The sequence below is a fragment of the Tauraco erythrolophus genome, chromosome 25, assembly GCF_009769465.1.
Source record: "Tauraco erythrolophus isolate bTauEry1 chromosome 25, bTauEry1.pri, whole genome shotgun sequence".
In the NCBI taxonomy this organism is placed as follows: Eukaryota; Metazoa; Chordata; class Aves; order Musophagiformes; family Musophagidae; genus Tauraco; species Tauraco erythrolophus.
Window position 1 is genome coordinate 2,196,863 of NC_141489.1, and position 18,753 is coordinate 2,215,615.

At 53.5% G+C, this 18,753-nt stretch overlaps 1 protein-coding gene across 3 annotated transcripts in view; it reads right to left on the reverse strand.

Annotated features, from left to right (window-relative positions):
• SKAP1 (src kinase associated phosphoprotein 1) overlaps positions 1–18,753 on the reverse strand; it is a 150,483-nt gene that overhangs the window by 14,086 nt on the left and 117,644 nt on the right. The window contains exons 5-11 of one of the 3 annotated variants that reach the window (XM_086626537.1): positions 13,384–13,464; positions 12,397–12,480; positions 10,768–10,892; positions 9,947–10,010; positions 9,013–9,177; positions 4,101–4,163; positions 2,777–2,779 (exon numbers count right to left, since the gene is read on the reverse strand). In XM_086626537.1, the coding sequence (XP_086482663.1) occupies positions 2,777–2,779; positions 4,101–4,163; positions 9,013–9,177; positions 9,947–10,010; positions 10,768–10,892; positions 12,397–12,480; positions 13,384–13,464 (585 nt within the window). Of the gene's footprint in view, positions 1–2,776; positions 2,780–4,052; positions 4,068–4,100; positions 4,164–9,012; positions 9,178–9,946; positions 10,011–10,767; positions 10,893–12,396; positions 12,481–13,383; positions 13,465–18,753 lie in introns of all 3 variants that reach the window. The other 2 variants (XM_086626538.1, XM_086626536.1) reach the window with 2 other exon arrangements.

Below are 18,753 nucleotides of genomic sequence, written 5' to 3' on the forward strand. Positions count from 1 at the left end.
GGAGAATAACCTGGTGCAGGGGGCACGGCGCTTGGCACCGACCTGCTGGTCAAAAGGCTGCTCTGGAGGTATCCAAAATACCAGTAATTCCATGGAGCATCATCACTAACTTGCTGGTGAAGAGATTTAAACGCAGGGATCCCCCACATCAGCCTCTGCTCTTCTTCAGATGGAGCTCTGCTGTGTCACTCGTGCTTTGGGAGGGCACAGGGGTTCATGTTGAGACAGAAAATACAGCTTAGGAAGGTGTTTCCAGAGCTGAAAGTGCCCGTTTTCCTCTGAAGCTCCCCGGGGTGGGGACCCAGGTGCCTGCTCATCCACAGGGATGATGCTGCTGGGGAGCTGGAGCCAGCACATTCCAGCTGTCCCTTGGTCACCAGGTCACCCTCCTGTCCCACATCTCTTTCCTGCCTACCAAAGGAACAAGAGGACCTTGGAGGCATCTGGCCACCCTGTCAAGGAGCAGAGAAAGGAGAAGCCACTGCTAAAATGGAGCCTCTGCAAAGCTGCACCCATGAACCCGGATGGGACACTCCGTGAGTACAAAGGGAGAAAATTTTCCAGCCCGCAGGAAGGTTCGTGCTCCCAAAAGTTTGTGTCTTTTTTTTCCCCACCTATGCCAGCTGCTCGGGGGGAAGGTCTCACCCCTCCCTCCAACCCTGCCTTCAGAAGGTCGGAATTAACTGCACCAGAGGAGGAAGATGCCCGAGGATGGAAGTGCGGTCAGGCTCTGCGCTTCATGCCCAGCCATGGCTTCAAGGCAACAAAGCTGTTTGTGCCAGCTACTGAAAATCCCGTTAAAATTCAGACCGTTTGCGGAAAAGGGACCCTGGCTCGTATTTTAGCACTTGGAAGATATGGTCAGGGAAGGGAGAACTTCACTCTGCAGCCTCCGCGCGGGACGGTGGATGTCCGTGATCCTCAACCTGCCGGTTCCAGGCTTGGTGGGACGTGGGTCGGATCCAGACGAGCCATCCCAGGACTCCTGCGTTACTCTGCATCAAATCTCCTCACTTTTAGAGACAAGAGGTTTCGTTGAAAAAGCCCCGATGCCTCATTCAGACATTTAAATCTGCGTTCAGGGCAGAGCCGTGATTTCAGCGCGGCTGATTTACACTGATGGAAGTGGGACGAGAGCCCGCGCCCGTGTTTATGGGCCTTGGGGTCATTAAGAAAACCAGCCAAATGTGACAACCCATCGTTTTCTTCTGCAGCCTGCGCAGCCCCAAGAAGAGGCTGTGGGAGAGGCACGATCCGCCCCAACCCCTTTGCTTCGGGCATGTTGCTTCAGAAGCCTGTTGATGCTGAAACCTAATGACAACCGTCTGCAGCTCAGGGTTTTCACTGCTGTGCTCGTGCTAGGTGAAACCTCCTGCCACGCTAAATGCAGGGGACCGTGACAGCAGGCAGGCCACGAGGCATTTTTTGTTTTCCAAGTAGAGGAATTTTGCTCTGTTCGTATGCGGCTGGTGAGCTCGCGCTGCGGCGGCAGCCCCGGAGCCCGTCCAGCGCAGAAGGCAGGGATTAAGCAGCCTTGAGCGGAGCAAATGGGTGTCTTGGCAAGAGCAGCCTGAAGCTCTCAGCTGGATTTGCTGGGCTGCTCCAGCATCATGGCATCCTTCTGGTTCTTAGAAATTAGAAACAATCGTTTTCCATTAACCAAATGCTCATCTGGCACTTCGGCCGTGTGATATAATTAAGAAATAGCCGCTTCCCTCTCTCCCTCCCCGCAGCCCAGCCCTCTGCTCGAGGACTCCCATCGTCTCGCTCGCCCTTGGTCCAGTTGGACAGAAGCACAAATTCCCAAGGCAAAAGGCGGGAGCGTTGGGGTTCCCGGTGCTGCCAGAACCTCTCCCTCTTGAAAGGCAAGAGTCAAATCCGTTATTGAGTGTAGGAACAGACACAGGACTTAGAGCGATCACGACAACGCTGATAACGAAACCAGTTATAACGATTAACAGCAATTACAGCCGCCGGGCAGATGCTAATGAGCACGAGAAGGGAGTTTAAGTGGCTGGCAGGGCTGCGACAGGCAAGAGCCAAAATCCTCCGGGTGGCCTTGGGGTGCAGGTTTGCCGGCACCTCCGGCACCAGCCTGGCACGAAGCCATGCTCTGCTCCCCGCTGACCCCACCTCCAGCTGGAAAACCCACGGGGGAGCTGCTTTTCCAGCCCCTGGTCCTTTGGATGTTTAAACGCTGGGGCAGTTGCGAAAGCCAAAGACAGACACGTGTGTGCACACACGTCCCATCGTAGAATGGTTTGAGTGGAAGGGACCTTCCAGATCATCCAGTTCCAACCCCCCTGCCATGGGCAGGGACATCTTCCACTACACCACGTTGCTCAAAGCCTCATCCAACCTGGCCTTGAACACTTCCAGGGATGGGGCAGCCACAACTTCTCTAGGCAACCTGGTCCAGTGACTCAGCACCCTCAGAGGGAAGAATTTCTTCCTTAGATCTCATTGAAATCTCCCCTCTTTCAGTTCAAAGCCATTGCCCCGTGTCCTGTCACTCCATGCTCTTGCCCAAAGCTCCTCTCCAGCTTTCTTGTAGCCCCTTTAGGTACTGGAAGGTGCTGGAAGGTCTCCCCAGAGCCTTCTCTTCTCCAGGTTGAACAGCCCCAACTCTCCCACCCTGTCTCCATAGCAGAGGTGCTCCAGCCCTCACATCATCTCCATGGCCTCCTCTGGACCCACTCCAACAGCTCCATGTCCTTCTGATGTTGGGGCCCCAGAACTGAACACAGTACTGCCATCGTGCCGGAGGCTGGGAAACAAGCTCCACAAAACTATGGGGAGTGGAGAAACGCTGACTTGCTCCAGACTCTGCAAACAGCTGGGACACAACCCTGCCTGTGCTACTGATTCCAGTAGAAAGAGGCCTGAGCACCCTCCTGGGCTGGGGCCAACTGCCTGAGAAATAGCCAAGGGGGTTTGATGTTGGCTAAAAGGAATTGTTGGATCAGGCTTTCCAGAAACACCGGGAAGTTGGGCAGAGGGGTTCTTGGACTGCTGGCAGCAGTAAACCAGCTGAGCGATGCTTGGGGTGCTCATGCATTCAGGAGAGCACAAGCATGCGTGAAGCTGGTTTAGCCACCCACCATCCACAGCATCCAACACTGAATCCCTCCAGTCTCCATCACCCATGGCAGCGGGATGCCTGTTGTGTGTCCCTGGCCAGGCAGGCACCCCGCGAGCTGGGCATCATCGGGGTGAGACTGTCCCCTCCAAGCTCTGGAGCAAGAGGATGGTGTGGGAAGCTCTCCTGAGCTGGGCTTTGCCAGGAGGACGTGTTTTCCCCCACGGTGAGGAGCAAGCGGGGCCGCAGGAAGCCTCTGGCCAGTCCAGCCCCGGCTGCTCGGACACAAGCGCCGCTTTCCTGCGCCAGGGCGGAAGCGGCAATGGAAAGCGAAGCAGGTGGGACTGGGGAGGAAACAGATCTTCCGCTCTCGTCCCACAGTGCGGGTCTTTAAGGACAAAGCAGGGGTGGGGGCCCTGGTGACCATGGCAGGCTCTTGGGCCGCTGGCTCCAGGCGGGCGGCGCTGGTTCCTGGGGTGGTGGTCCGCGTCCTTCCGGCTTCCCGCGCCGAGATCCCTCCCTATGGCAGCTTCCTCTGGGCCAGGAGTCGCTTCCTGCCCTCTCTCCAGGTTGTTTCTGCCCCAACGCCTCTCCCCGTCCCTGTGGGATGTGCTGGGAGGGCTGGCTCCCTCTCTGTGGTCCAGGATGGGATGAGGGACAGGGATGGGAGTGCCTCCATGGGAGATCCTTCAGCACACAGATCTCATCAGGCAGGAGGGGGGATGGATGCTGGGGCTCCTCTGTGGAGAGCTCACTAAGGCCACTGCCCATGGGAGACGCATCCCCCATGCCCATGGCATGGAGAAGATGGGGAGACCACCCCAAGCTTGAGTTACCTGAACTTCACCAGTTGCAGAGTCTCCTCTGTCACCCATCGGTCTGTTCTCGGGGCCTCTCCCATCCTCCACGCACCTTCTCCATCCCCACCTGCACCCCAGGACACACGAAGGGGACTCAGACCCCCCCCAACCACCATGACCTGGAGGTCCTTTGGGTCAGTCAAAGCAGGGTGGGCTCTTACCCCTTCTCTGTCTGCTTCGAGCATCCTCACTGTCCTCTGGGAATGGGGGCTCCAGCTCCTCATCTGGGGGGATAAAAACAGAGCAGAGAAGTCAGGGGAAGGGCTGAGCGTTGCTGCTGCACCAAAGCCCCAGGCGGGCAGAGGGCTGCGAGAGCATCCGACTGTCAGAATAATAAATTCCTGGCTTAATTGTGAAGAGTGGAAGGGAGGAAGTCGCAGCTAATATTTTAAAACGTGTTGCATAAAAACATGAATTGTTGTTAACACTGCTAAAAACAAATCACTTATTATAGCCTCATAAATTTAGGCGGCACTTTGCCGAGTGCCCCAGAGGAAGAGATGCTTCCTGCACGGGACTCGCGGGCCGGGGAAAACGTGACGAAGAGGAGAAATGCCAGGACAGAAACGCGAGGAAGGACGGGGCACAGAAACAGAAATTAAGGAGAAGAACGAGGAGCCCAGGCAGTGGAGGGCAGGGAAAGAGAAGGATGGGGAAAGAGGACACAAGAAAATAATTAAGAAATGATATAATGGAAAAGGCTCAGGACAGAGGGGCTGGAAGCAAATAAGTTGAAATAAGATTATTTAACACCAACCCGGGTACAACCCACCCAGCCTGAGCTGCTCGGGGTGCTGGGGGGGGTCGGTGCACAGCACCCACGTTAGCTGCCATCACAGCCCAGGCTTCCTTCTGCACCCACAAAGACTAGAAGCAACCTAATAAAATAATAGAACCAAACCCCGATTCCGACACGTTTCAGAAAGCCAACGCTCCGGCAAAGTGCCCATCCGCTCCCCTGGCACCGCTGTTGGCGAAGGGCTGCTGGGCAGCACGGGGCAGCCTGGGCACGGCTGAGCCTGGCACAGAAGTGTCCCTGGTGCATCCCAGGGGATGTGGCTTTGCTGTCACCTTTAGGCAGAGCCAACGGGAACCGAGCCTGGGTCTTGTGCGGATCCCGCTGCCCAGCACCCTTCCAGGATGCGGCCTCAGCCGTCCCGCTGGGCGCTGATCAATGCAAACCAGGTCAGCCCTCCGCTGCCAACTACGGATCGCATCCCGAGTCGGAGGGTCACCGCGACTGCTCCCCCATTAGACGGGAAGCGGCACCAAAGATCTTTTCTAAATAAATCAGACTTTATTGTGAAACTCGGCCGCTGACGAGACAGAACCTCATTAGCATTGATTTTAAAATAAATTATTGAAAGTGGCTTTTGCCTGCTCTTTGCATTTGTAAAAAGGGAACATAAATGTATCTGTAACAGCGCTCCCCCCCCCATCATTCCTACACACCCACCCCAAACCCTCGCGTCTGGATTCCTTTATGCTTTAACCAACGGCACCAAATCCCCTAATCCCAGCCCGGCATGCGATGGGGGGTGGTCGAACCAGCCACGAACACCCCAGAGCCATCCTCCAAAGCGGGGTGGCATCGCTTCCCCACCGCTGTGGGTGACACCTGCACCCACGGCCACCCCCCACCTCCTCTCCGTGCTGTGCACACCCCTCTGGCATCCCACAGGCACCGCTTCCATCCCAGAGCCGGGCTGTCCTCAGGAACCCTCTTCCCAGAGCCCTTCTCGCACCTCCTGGCACAGACACACGTTCCCTGGGAAGCTTCCTTGGCACAGGAAAACACGGGCCATGGAGAAAACGCTGCTGCTGCTCTGGAAAGCCTCCCTCTCCCTGCCCCAGCTTGGGCCATTTTATTCCATATTTGATGAAATGGGGCATGCTCTAACCCAAACTCAAAGCCCCGGACCCTCCCTCTGTTTGCATCGCCCACCTGAGACGTCAGCTGGGCAGCTGACTGCTCCCACAGCTTGGACAAGGCACTCTCCCGTGCTCCAGTCCTCTGTGCCTCAGTTTCCCTTTCTTTACAAAGCCTCTGCCCTGCTGCCCGCTCACTCCGTGCCTATCGCAGGAGGTGCTCGGAAGAAAATCCAGGTCCCAGCTCTTCCTGGCACCCAAAGGCACTGATCCTGGGGTGCTGAGCCCTCCCTGCACCGCGGCTCATGCTGCGGCATGCCAGCCCCAGGCACAGTCCTTGCAGATTTTGAGCCGTGCAAGCCTTGAACGGCACCCATGGGGACACGAGCAGCTCCCCTCCACACCCCAGCCTGTTGCATCCAGGTGCTTTTCCGAGTGGGAAAGCGATGCTCTGCCTTCCCAGGGCCTGGGCGTCTCATCTCAGCTGGGATCTGGATTTTATAGCCATGAATCAGAGGGAAACGCCAAAAAACGCATCTCCTGGGGGCTGCATCCCCCTGTGCGGAGCATCACGGCCTCGGCCACACCACCCTCGGGAAAATGCCTTTACATCCCATGGGCAGCTCCCAGCACCCACCCCTGGTCCAGAGCCCCACGGCAGCCCCCAGCCCCAGGCACGGCCGGGGTACCGGCGGGCCCAGCACCCCACGGCTGCACCGGAGCAGCCTGGGCGTTGGGCAGATTCTCAGAGGAGCTGTGTTTTAATGTAGCAATTTGATTCAATTTTCCACTCTATAAAATTACCCATCACTGCTCGTTGCTTCCTAACAGACACCTTCACTCTTAATTTAACAATCCTATCGAATTCTGCCAGGGAAATTGGAAAAATTTATCACCTGTGAAATTTTATTTTTCCTTGGTTGTATCTGTTTTTGTAAAACTTCATTAACGACGATGACTTGCTGAGGAAATTATCTCTTCATCTCCCCCCCCTTTCTTCCCCCCACCCCTTCTCTCTGTTTTCACTCGGGACACGAGGGAGGCAGTCGGGCACAGAGGAGACCCCAGCTCCGAGGGGGACTTTCCCAGTGCTTACTGGGGGGTCTAAGGGTGCGGAGGGCTGTTGGGGGAGACACAAACTTGGGGCAGAGCAGACCTCTGCTACCTGCCCCCGAGCCCTGCAACTAGTTTCTCACCACTTGCATGCTGGGCTCTACAGCAACGTGCCACCACCACCTACCTTCAACCTGGCAGGGAACTTGGGGGGGGTGCAGAGGGGGTGTGGGGGAAAAGAAGCTCACCCAGACAGGAGAGCTGGTGGCTTTGCTTCCTGCTGGCAGCATCCTGCACGGTGCCCGAGCTGCGTTCCTGTGCGTGGGTGCGGTTCCGGCCGCGGGCTGCAGGCAGGATGCTCGCGGGCAGGGGCAGCTGTGCCAGCTGTCTCGCAGCTCCTGCTTGCACCTTGGCTCAGCGCAGACATGATGCCCTTGGTGGAACCTCGGGGACAACAGCCCCTGGCCCAGCAGCGAAGCCCCTGGGTTGCCCCGCACTGGGGCCGAAGGACACTGTGAAAGCCCCGCTAAAGCAAGGGGCTCCCACCCAGCCACTTGCAGGGTGTGGGCTGGCAAGCAGCCTGAGACACAAGCCTTTGGGCTGCCCCAGGAACCTCTTCAAGCTCTTAAGATGCTGGGATGGGCAGGACGGAGGGCACAGGAAAAGCCCGTAATTAAAGGTAGGGTTTGGCTGGGATGTTCCTTCCTCCACCACCATGATGCTCTGCAGCCCCAGCATCAGGGCTCTGATCCATGGGAGAGCAACATCCATGGCATCCAAGGGTGAACCTGGCTGGCAGGGTCAGCTCCAGCTCTTTCAAGACAACCACATCCCGGAGCAGGGGCAACAGGGGGGTCTGTCCCTAAATCAACCGTGCACAAGCTCCTAGCAGGGTCACCGTTAGCCACGTGTGGAACAAACCTCACGTCTGTCTGCTCTGCAGTCGGTGTCGGCAGCCACAAAGCAGGCGAGGAGGTGCGCACAGCTGCCAAAGCAGGCGAGGAGGTGGGCACAGCTGCCAAAGGAGCCAGGGATGCTGAGAGCCCTGGGCACGACGGGCCATCAGCGCTTCACACACACCAGCCTGGGACCACAGCGTGGAGGCTGCTGCTGAGCTGGGGGACGGCTGTACGTACGCCCGGAGGAAGAGAAAGCTGCTGCCCAAATTGCTGAGGATGTAAACAGCGAAAGGGAAGGTCAGGATGGAAAGATGAAGGATGGACAGAGGCTGAGGCTTTGCTCAGGCAGCCCCGGAGCCCCAGCTCCGCTGCTGGCAACTGTCTGGATGCCACTTGCAAACCGCTGAGCAGAGATTTCCTCTGGCAGCAATGACCAGACAAAGATCTCAGGCACCGCAAAACTTTCCGGTGCGCTTAATATTTATATATATATATATATTTTTAATCACTACAAATATAAAAGTTCTGAAATAAATAAGAAGAAACATCTCCAGAGACCGACAGCGAGGGACCCTGCTCTCGGGGACAGGGAGCAGAGCTGGGTGATCCCAACCACGGCGCCGAGGCAGAACAGCACAGGGGTTTCAATAAGGCTCAGGTGACCTGTTGACCAAGCCCCAGGGATGTCACCCCACGGTTTCTGCTGTAACAGTAAAACGTTGCAGACCGTGTCACCCTCGCAGGCTGTTTGGTTCCGTGCCAGGAAGATTGCTCCAGGCTCCTGCTACCTCCAGACCTCGTGCACCGTTAGCGAACAAGCACGAGTCTTTAATGCAGTTATTCTATCATCTCTTGGAAGGCCACTAATTGTGTTACAGCCATGACTGCATGCCCAGAAGGGAGCGTTTTCATCATCTAAAGTCTGATTTTCCAGGTAACACAGCCCAGAGATTCCACTCTCACCAAACTTAATATCAGCTGAGCTGAACGGAGCACAACCTCTAAAAGCCACCTCACCTGAATTTACAAACCCTCTGCCTCACCAGAACAGAAAGGGTTTGCTCTTGTGGTCCATCCACCAGTCTGGACAAGGAAATGGGGTTAAATCTTTGAGTTCTGGGTCCATTGTGCTCAGCAGAGTCCTGGATGCTCGTTCCCATCAACATGTTGCGTGGCCAAGGTCTCCTTTCATGCTTGCAGGACTACAACTAGGGGATCGCTCGGGTTTTAACCTGCTTATTTGGTTGCTCACCTGGCAAAACCTCGTAGATGTCATCCTCTTTCATCTCAATGTTCAGCTCATCCTGATTCAGAGTAGTATTGTGGGATGTTGTGTTCACAGAGTCAGAACTGTCCACATCATTGTAGGGCTCTTCTTCATCCTCCTCATCGTATGGAATGGTGAGGGAGCTCAGGTCTGGCAGGAGAGAGCAAAAGCAGAGTGAAAAAGGGCAAACCTGGTACTTTCAGCGAGTTGAAATCAAGTAACAAGGTCTGTGCCACTGTACTTTGTGCTCACTATGGACTTTGCCAGGAGTGAACTGGCCTCTTGCTTGGCCCATGAGCACCTGGGATAAAGAAAACGGGATGGAAGCTGAGAATAGGCTAAAACAAAGGAAAAGCCCAAGAACAGGTGGCAAATGTCAGAGAATAAAGTCAAATTCAACAAGTGCCTCAAGGAACTGAGCCTGACCCAGTTCCTGGGCAGCTGTCTATGGTTTCCAGAGAGTTTCCACAAGCTGGGCTGGTGCTTTCTCTCAGTATTGTTGATCTCAAATTGGAGCAACTCCAGTGGAGCCAAACCCCAGCCTGCATCAGCCAAGGGCAGAACAGCAGATCTGCAACGTCAGCAGCAAGGAGCTGTTTTTGTCCCCCTTGGTGACACTTGCAGGCTTTGAGACATCGCACAACTCTGTGCTCTAAAAGCAGCCAAAAAGCTCTTGAGTTGAAACCAAATACCTGTGGGCTCCAAACAACCCCTTCTTTTTAACCACCTGCTTGAACGAGCAAAGCCCCAGAACCTCTCTTTTTGCTCAGAAGGGATGCTGGGACTCCAGCAAGGTCTCGGTGATGAGCACGAGCCCACGCGTTGCCAGAAGGAGCAGCCCAAGCCAGGTGGGAAGATGCTGCCAGGATCTGCCCAAACAAACTGGGCACATTGGCTTGGGCCAAGATGCCAGACTCACCCTTCAGAAGGAACTGGATCTGATCCACCCAGTCTTCAGCCTCTGCCGGGCTTGGGGCTGTGAACTGGAGAGAGGTTCACCTGTTACTGTGCTGGTTCTTGTATGTAGGAAGAAGAAAAGAGCTTCACAGCTAGAACAGGGGATGGAGATCCTGGATCTGCCATTTTCTACTCTGTAACTTTGGGAAAGTCATTTCAGTTCTTTATCTCCCTCTTCCAAACAGGGAAGCAGAAGCGGAACAAAGCTAGACTATCCCAGAGGAAGGCTGTCAAGCCCAATTCATTAAAATAATTCAGATGAAAACCACAATCCCCACTGAATACACTATACCGACTCTGAACCAAGACTCTACATCCAAAAATCTCCCTGAAGCTCAGGAAGGCTCTCACGTACACTTTGTGGATTGGGCCAGGTTTTTCATTACGCCAGTTTTAGGCTTCCCCCTGGACACTCAACAAACTGAAGGTTTAAATTTAACCTGGCTCTGAATTGCTTATTTAAAAATGGGCTTTCCAAACCCAATCCTCTACTGCTTCTAACCTACGTTCTCACTTAACCCCTGCGCCCCACAAGAGCAGAGAGAGCCCAGCATCACTCCTGTGCCAAGGGAAGGTTCATGCTGAGATGATCTGCCAAGCAGCAGCAGCATTGGCACCTTCTGCAGTGCCATTTGGTTTGTTGTACCAGAGGAGTTGGAGACTCACAGCCTTCCTGACCCTGCAGGTCCAGCCTGTACCTCTGCCCCCAGACCTGGGACCATTTGCTTTTGTGCCTAGTGCTCAAACCAGCATAGAAGATCCATTTCTTTCCCCAGTTCCTACCTCGTAGGTGCGTTTGCCAGGGCAGGTTAACTCGAAACAGCATCTTTTTCGGGAGTCTTTGCGGAGATGAAAAGCCAGCCGGGCACTATAGTGCTCGATGGAGAAGTTGCCTTTAGGTTGTTTGCCTGGAAGAAGAGAAACACGCTGAATCTGGAGTTTGCATCTCTTTATTGAGCTCCCAGCACTGCTGGCTGGTGCAGATGTCTGTCGCCCACATCAGGAACTCGAGGTACACCACATGTCAATGAGAAACGGCCAGAAAACCCCTTCAGTCTAAGCATATCCACCCCCAGGAAATCCAAAGAGAATATTAGAACATCTTCATGAAGACACAGTAAAGAGGAAGCCCCTTTGAAGCCTCGAGAGACTGTGAGCAGCCAGCGAAAGGTTGCCAGGGTCAGAGGGCTGCGTGAAACGAGCTGGTTGTAATGAAGCAGAGCCCACTGTGTACTGGGGGAATGTGATCCCGATGATTATTCTGCTGGTGAGGCATTAACGGGCTGGTGGCCAGGAAGAAATACTGAGTGGGGCTTTTGAGAATTGGCCAACGGATCTCATCGATGCACAAGGCATGGCCAGTGTGAGCCAGGGTGGGGAGAGGGGACTTCACTGCAGTCATCCGAGGCATCTTTGTTTACCCCAGCTTGTTTTTTTCCTTATGAATCTTCTTGAGGAAGTGCTGAAGGACGATTCAGGCAGTTGCTCTGAATCTTTTTTTGATTCACAGATCCTTAAGAAACTGCCAGGGGTGAGGCCAAGCCCTGTGTAAGGGTTTCAGCTCATCGATAACAGGTTTTGCTTTACTCTCTCGTCTTCTGGAGACCATCTGGAAGCTGACATCTGCTCGTCCCTCACAAAAACAACCAAATATTCACTCTTGGCTTCAACACCTACCTCTGCCAGCAGCTCGCTGGGAAAGCCCGAGCAGCTCGTACCCCTGCCAGGGCAAGGGGAGTTGGGAAGCTTGTTTGGAAACAAAAAGTGCTCGAGATCTTCAGACAAAGGATGTGGAAGAAGGACAAAGACCCAGCTTCATCCCCCATGACCCACTGGGGTTTAATCCTGTCCTGGCTGCAGACTCGGTCATTGTAAACCCAGGGTGGACGTGTGTGTTTTGAAGCTGTTTTCATGCCGTGTTTCTAGATGGGTGGAACGGGGTAAGGAAGGCCATATATCTAATCATGCCAACTCTGTTGGAGATATTAGCTGTCTGTTTATATGTACCTGATGGAGCATGACTGCAAAATATTTATATGCACTGACACATGGATTATATACAGTCACTTAGGGGGTTGAAGCCCAGCTGATGGCTAATGGAAAACTCAGTACATCATTTTATTTACACACAGCTCTGTCCCTGTGTCTCTCTTCTCTTGTTCCACACCTATAAAGACGTTTAGGGGGAAAAAAAAAAAAAAACAAAAAACAACAAACCAAGCTGAGATCTACCTTTCTAGAACCTGCATGTTATGTCTTGATAGGGAATTACAACCTTCCCATGGTATAGGCTTTTCTCTGTTCAGATATCAGCCTGTCCTTCAGCAAGAACTCTCCTCTTTTCCAGCCCTGTCCATGCCCTTGGCCACCACCCACGGGTTGGGGACCACAGGCAGGTATCTCACCACTTACTTTTCTCATTGGCATAGTAGTAAAAGGTCTTTCTGTTGAGGACACACCACCGCTTCTGCCACTCTGACCCAAAAAAGCTGTGCTCTAGAAAGAAAAGGACAGCAAAAGAGTGAAAAAAAAAAAAATATAAAAACATTCATTTCTGTTCTTTCACTGTATGCTTCAGATGAATATTTAGGGAAAAGAAGAACTTCTTCCCAACAAAATCCTGCAGGTTTCCGGCACAAAATTCAGGCAAGCAAATTTAGATACGAAACCTCAGTCAAGTAAGGGAGAACCAGCCTGTCCTACCAGGCTGGAGCCCCTGGGAGTCTCCTCCAGGCTGAGCTGAGCCAAGCTGCTGCGACCTTTAGTCCTGCCAACTGGGAGGAAACACAGCTTTGGGTGAAACCTCCCTAATTGAGGTTTAAGCAAATGTCTTTTACTCTGTAATTGGAGCAAGCTAAAACAAGCACAGGGCCAGTTACACAGCTCAGCTGATGGCCATGAGGAAAAAAAAGGGCCGTTCTTGCCTCATACCACCTGTCATACACTAAATAAATCAAGATAAAATCTGAGTGATGAGGAAATAATTTGTAGCTTTCACAAGAGCCAGTAAAATCAAGATAAACCCGAGGCTGACTCACAGTCCTTATCTCAACTTGCTAATGGGTGTGATGCTACGAACTACCTTGTCTTCACCCGGATTTTATCCTCGTTAGGTATCGCTCGTTAGAAGGGCACATCTTGCCTTAGAGGACTGGGCTGCTGCTTAATTCAATTTCTGGGTTTTAATCTTTGTGCAGTTTGGTGATCTGCAAAAGAGAATAAATAAAGGCTGTGCCCTCCCTGTGTGTATGATGCCTGAAAGATGCTGCATGTGCCTCCAGACAAATCTGCAGAAAAAAATGTATTTTCCTGCTTGTTCTTCATGTGAAAATTTGCATTCTTGGTAATTTGGAGGTGACATCCCCAAACATTATCTTGTAATGTTCTGTCAGGCCTTACCTCGGGACCTCTTCTCCAGATACCCTTGCTTCAAAACGTTCCCTGAGTCTTGAATAGGCTTCAGTGGGATTTCTTCCAGTCCTACAGAGAGCAAAGCAGAACTTTGGGATTTCCCATTCCCACAACCCCTTGGCACAACCTCTTCAGAGAGGCCGGTCAAAAATCAGAAGATTTTTCCCAACGGGTGAAGGTGCAGAATAACATCTCAAGGAGGTCCTGCACCCTCCTTGGGTGCCCCTCAGAGACAGGACCTTGCACTCCCAGACCCTAATGGGGCCAAAACATCCCCTGTGCTGCTGCCTCCCAGGACACCGACCTGGCATCCCTCCTCCACGCACACGTGAAGGCACCTGCCTGGCACAAACCCACTTGGGCTTTGCTCAGGCAGACGCTGAGCATCCGACTTGTAAAAAGGCACGTTGTCTTCTCCAACCCAAGCCCCGACCCCTTTTTGCTAATGCAAATCTAAATGTCATTTTATGGGACATTTATAATTATGAAAATGGGACGGTGCTGCCGGATACACAGGGAGACCCTGCGAGTATGAATATTACATTAATGTGCCCAACGCCAGCTCGCTGATCCCGCTGGCAGGAGCATAAAAAATGCTTGAGTGAAACTTTTATTTAGACGTTAAGAATCCAGGCCCCAGCGGGGTGACAGAGGCAGCCCCGGCGAGATCCCATCAGCGCTCGCGCTCGAATTGAATTACCCAGGGGGGAAGGCAGGAGCTGCGAGTGCTGCTTCGCTTATTTAATTTCATTTACTTTCAGTACATTATCAGCATGGGGCTTCCCTCTGCCCCCGCTCCCCCAAGAAAACCGGCGGTGGAAATCGCCGGCGTGCGGGATGCTGCTGTCGCTTGAGCCAAGGCGGGGACGTGTCCGGCCGTCCTGGTCCTCCTCGGGATGCACCTTCTGCTCTTTTCCCAGTTGCCAAGAGAGATTTGGGGGAGTGCAAGGACCTTGCAGACACCACAAAGAGCTACCGAAGCGGGGAAGCAGCACAGGAGACAGCAGCGACCTCCTCCAGCCCCGCATCTCTCTTTGCCCATCGTTTCTTGGTGCGTGCCCGTACGCAGGCAGGAGCCCCGGGATGGCTGCTGCCTCCTCAGCTGTGCTTTGTCCTACTTGAGATCAATTTTCCCCATAAGCAGGTCCCGTGTTCCAGGTTATTTGCAGCCCTGGGTCCCAGGATCAGCCCACCTGGGCTGAGGCACCTCCGCGGCATCACCCCTGAAACACCCTCAGGAACTCAAATTTCTCCTGCTCTGCAAGAGACGACTGTGCCTCAGTTTCCCAGCAGGAAAATCAGAGTGAAAGGAGACTCCCTTCTTCTTAGATACCCAGTGGCTGCTCAGACAAACTAATACAATTAAGGAGGGGTGGCGAGGGCTGATTCAATTGCACGGGGCTCTGGAAATGTTAAGTTTTACAGAATCTGACATGAGGATGGCAGCTGGAACCCGCGCGTTGCACGCAGCCTCTCTAATGCAGCCCTGCTAATGCACGGCTGGGAAGATGAAATCTGTGCACGGTGGGCAAGCGCAGGGCACGCGGTGGCCAGGGCTCTGCCCGGCTGCAGCCGGGGCTGGGGCTACGCAGGGTGTCCCGGTCCCTCCCCGTGTCCCCAGCCTGCCCCTAACAACAAGCCAGATGGCTTTTGCTAGCAGCAAATGGCTAAATTAACCTGCAAAGACAGTCCCTGGGGTTGTTTTTTGTTTCTTTGAACCATCCTAATGGACACCCAGAAGACCCAGAGAGGTCAGGCGGGAGCCCAGCCCCAGGGAGCTCTCCGGTCTCTAAGGACAGAGGGTTTATTTGGTTGGATGGTCCCATCGGAGCCCCAGGGCCACACAGCTCACAGGTAACCACAGCTCACCACATCTTCTGGGACTCCAAGCGATGGAACAGCCAGCCCAGCACTTGGTCATCTGTTCCAACCACTAACAGCCATTCACCGTTTATAAAAACAGAGGAAGAAAAGGCCTTAAATTCATCTGGGAGAGACACGTCTGTGCTCTCCCAGACACGCAGCCCCTCTCTGCTCACTCCTGGCACGGCACAGCAGGGCTGCGGCTGCGCCTGGATGGTCTCAGTGGTCCCTTCCCCCCTGACACCCCACCCAGCCCACCGTTTTCCCAGTAGACGGCTGGTACCAGCAGCGCTGCCCAGTGTCACCAGCACCTCAGACTCCTTGTGGCATCCCCTCCATCCTCTGCAGCCTCTCCAGCCTGGCTCCCGAGGGAGCTGCTCATCCCAAAGAATTTTCCCCATCCTTGGGACACATCGCTCCATGAGGAGCCTCCCGCGGAAGGGCTGCACTTTGGTGGCACTGGGAATAGCTCTGTGCCAAAATGCTGGAGACTGTTTTTCTGCAGAGGCTCCAAAGCTGCAGCATTTCAGGAGTGGGAGAAAACTGGGGCCAGAGACCCACAATGCTGGGTGCAGGAGCAGACACCGGGTGATTCCCTTCCCCTCCTTATTGCACCTCAACCTTACAGCGATTTGCATCCCCCAGGTGCTGCCCAAGGATGCTCTCAGCCTCAAAGGCATCACTCCCACCCCAGGCTGGCACGGACCCACCGAGCCTCTGGCTTTGCTGGCCAAACGGCATCTTTTGGGCAAAGTCTCCAGGAGTTTGGCTGCCGAGCGCCGTGACCGTTCCGCCCCGTCCTTGCCATGTCCTCAAGGACCTCTGGGTTCCAGCCCTCGCTCCTTCCCGCTCTGAGTCATGCACAGCAGCTGCACGAAATGTCACGGTAGCTGCAGCCAAACACGCCCCGGGGGCCGCGTCGGTGCCCACGCTGTCACATCACCCGCCTGTTCCAAGGGATGGAGCACGGAGGCACGACGGTTCCAGCGAATTCCCCAGCCTCCCCGCTTATTCGCCAGCCTCAAACGTGCCAAGAGTCGGTTCTGCTCCCGGGGACTTCGCAGGGAACACCCAAACACATCTCAAACCGGAGCACGATCGGCTGTGATTTCCCAAAGCCCTCCGTGGCGGCCGCGCTCTTTTTCCATTGAAGCTAATGAGGGGAAAAAAAAATAAAAATCCAACACTCAGAAAGAGACAAACAACCCCTCCCGCCGGCTTCAAAGCGAGACGGTCTCGGGGAAATGCGGAAAGCTTTTGGAAATCCCACCCGCTGCCAAGTTCTGCCACGGCCAGGCGGGTCCAGGACGGGGCTGCTGGGGCGAACGGCACGAACGGCGTTTGCGGGTCTGTTGGAAAAAACGTGGAAAAACAAAGAGCTGGTTGGGAGCCACGCTGCTTTCGCGCTCCGACGGGAGAATAATGCTGCCCCTATCTAAACCGTCACCTTTTTCTGGGGTCAAGAGCATCTTGAAAGCATCCCTGCTTTCTCACATCGTGATCCACACGGGTGCTCCCCCAAACCCTCTTCCAGGGTACCCTTAATCAAAGGTACCAGCCGGATCTACCCCGCGGTCCAGTCCCCCGTGGGAGGACGGGAGCGAGCTCGGCCCCTTGGCTCCAGGCTCTGGCTGATGGAGGCTGGATATATTGGCACTGCCTCCATCCCAGGACCTTTCTGGTGCTGTGCAGATGCTGCAGCCCCATGAAGCAGCCAGCAATGGGCACGGACCGATGTCCCAACCAAGCGTAGCCGTGGAGGGAAGCGAACCACCCTCCATCACCGCGGTCCCCCTGGTCTCTGCCTCCTCGTTCCCCTGCTCCAGGTCACAGCCCATCTCCTCAGTGGCTCCCAGGCCCTCGGTGCCCCTCGGACACGCTTCCCTCTGCACTTCAGGAATGTCACCGAACCTTCCGGCACCTTGGAAACAGCTGGGGATCATTTATAACGACGGGAACGAAATGAGCAACTATTTCAAAGAAAATGGGGAACTGAGCAATTGTCAGCATGGATCACATGAAATAGATCTTGTGCCAGACTAATTTTATTGCATTTTTTCGAGCAGGAATATAAGAAAGTAGATGGAGAAAAGGCAAGGCACGGCAGAGAAGATTTATTTGGGCTTCAGCTTGACTTTTCAAAAGAGGCTAGTAAGCAAAAATTCAGGGTATAGGCATCCACCCCAGGATAACCACCTAGATGGAAAGCTGGTCAGCAAGCAGGAGGCGGTTAAAAATCAATGGCAACAAATCATTGAGAGGAAATTATCAGCTGAAATATCCCCATGTTCAGCTTCGGGATCACTAGTCCTCAGGCTCAGGAGCCCTTGGATGTTACAATGCATCCCAACCCAAAGAGCCCATCCAAAAACTGCAGCTAAACCCTGAGTTTCCTTCAGGACAGGCGGAGAATTGCTAAATGCTCCCTTGTAGCAGCCAGTACAGACCAGTATTGAAGGCAGGAACCAAGATTAACTGGGCCCAGGCAACGGTGGAGGCTTTTGCCACGTGCTGACAGCCAGGAGCGAACACAAAATCCATGGAAGTCGCTCGAGAAAACCACGATTCTCACCTGGGGTTGAGCGGTGCCTAATTAACTGCGTCACCCCCAACGTCCTCACTGGCCTGCAATTAATGACCGAAGACAAATAAATAGGGGACATATAGATGGACCTTTGTTAAACACCAAGTTAGTGTTGGATTCGTCGGTGTTGATTCAGAGGAGTCCATGACTGTGGGTTTTATGATTGATAAGCAAACAAGAGAAGAGTCGGTCAACGGCAAACAGTTGACTGTACATTGGGCTGGGATTTAGCCTGAGTGGGTGGCAAAAAGCCTCCAAAGTTTTATTGGTGTTTTTTGTTTTAATTCTGTCTGGAAAATTCAACAGCAAGTTTGAAGTTAAACCAACTTTGCCAACGGAAAAAAAAAAAAAAAAAGAAAATTCAAAGAGGAGGCAGAGCCTTTGGCCCAAAAGTTTCCTTCCAAATCACTAAGTCTATAATTGCAAAATAAAAAACACTAAATCTCAATATCTATTTGCACAGCTCATTAGCCAAGGGCTCGCACTCAGCAAAGAGGGAGGGGAAAAAAAAAAAAAACCTTCAGCACCAAGTGGATTTGGGGAGTTGCCATGGAAACGGGCCCTTCGCAGCCGCATCTCGCGAATCCCTGCTCAGATGGGTCTGTCTGTCCGTCCACCCGCTTCCCCGGGATGCAATTTTTAAAAGTCCTCTAGGAAAAAAAAAAAAGCCTAATGTATGAACTATATAAATAGATAATCCGTGTAACTCATTCCCCTGTTATTTCTCTCCCCCAAACATAACATTATGTCAGACATTCGACCTGCTGCGCTACCGGGACAACATGATTTACAACGTGAAAAGGGAAAACCTAAATCATCACGTAATGAAAACATTAAAGTTAATGCATCACAAGTGAGGAATTTATTACCATTAACTCCAACAAACAGTTATAAACCACCCGTCCTTTCCT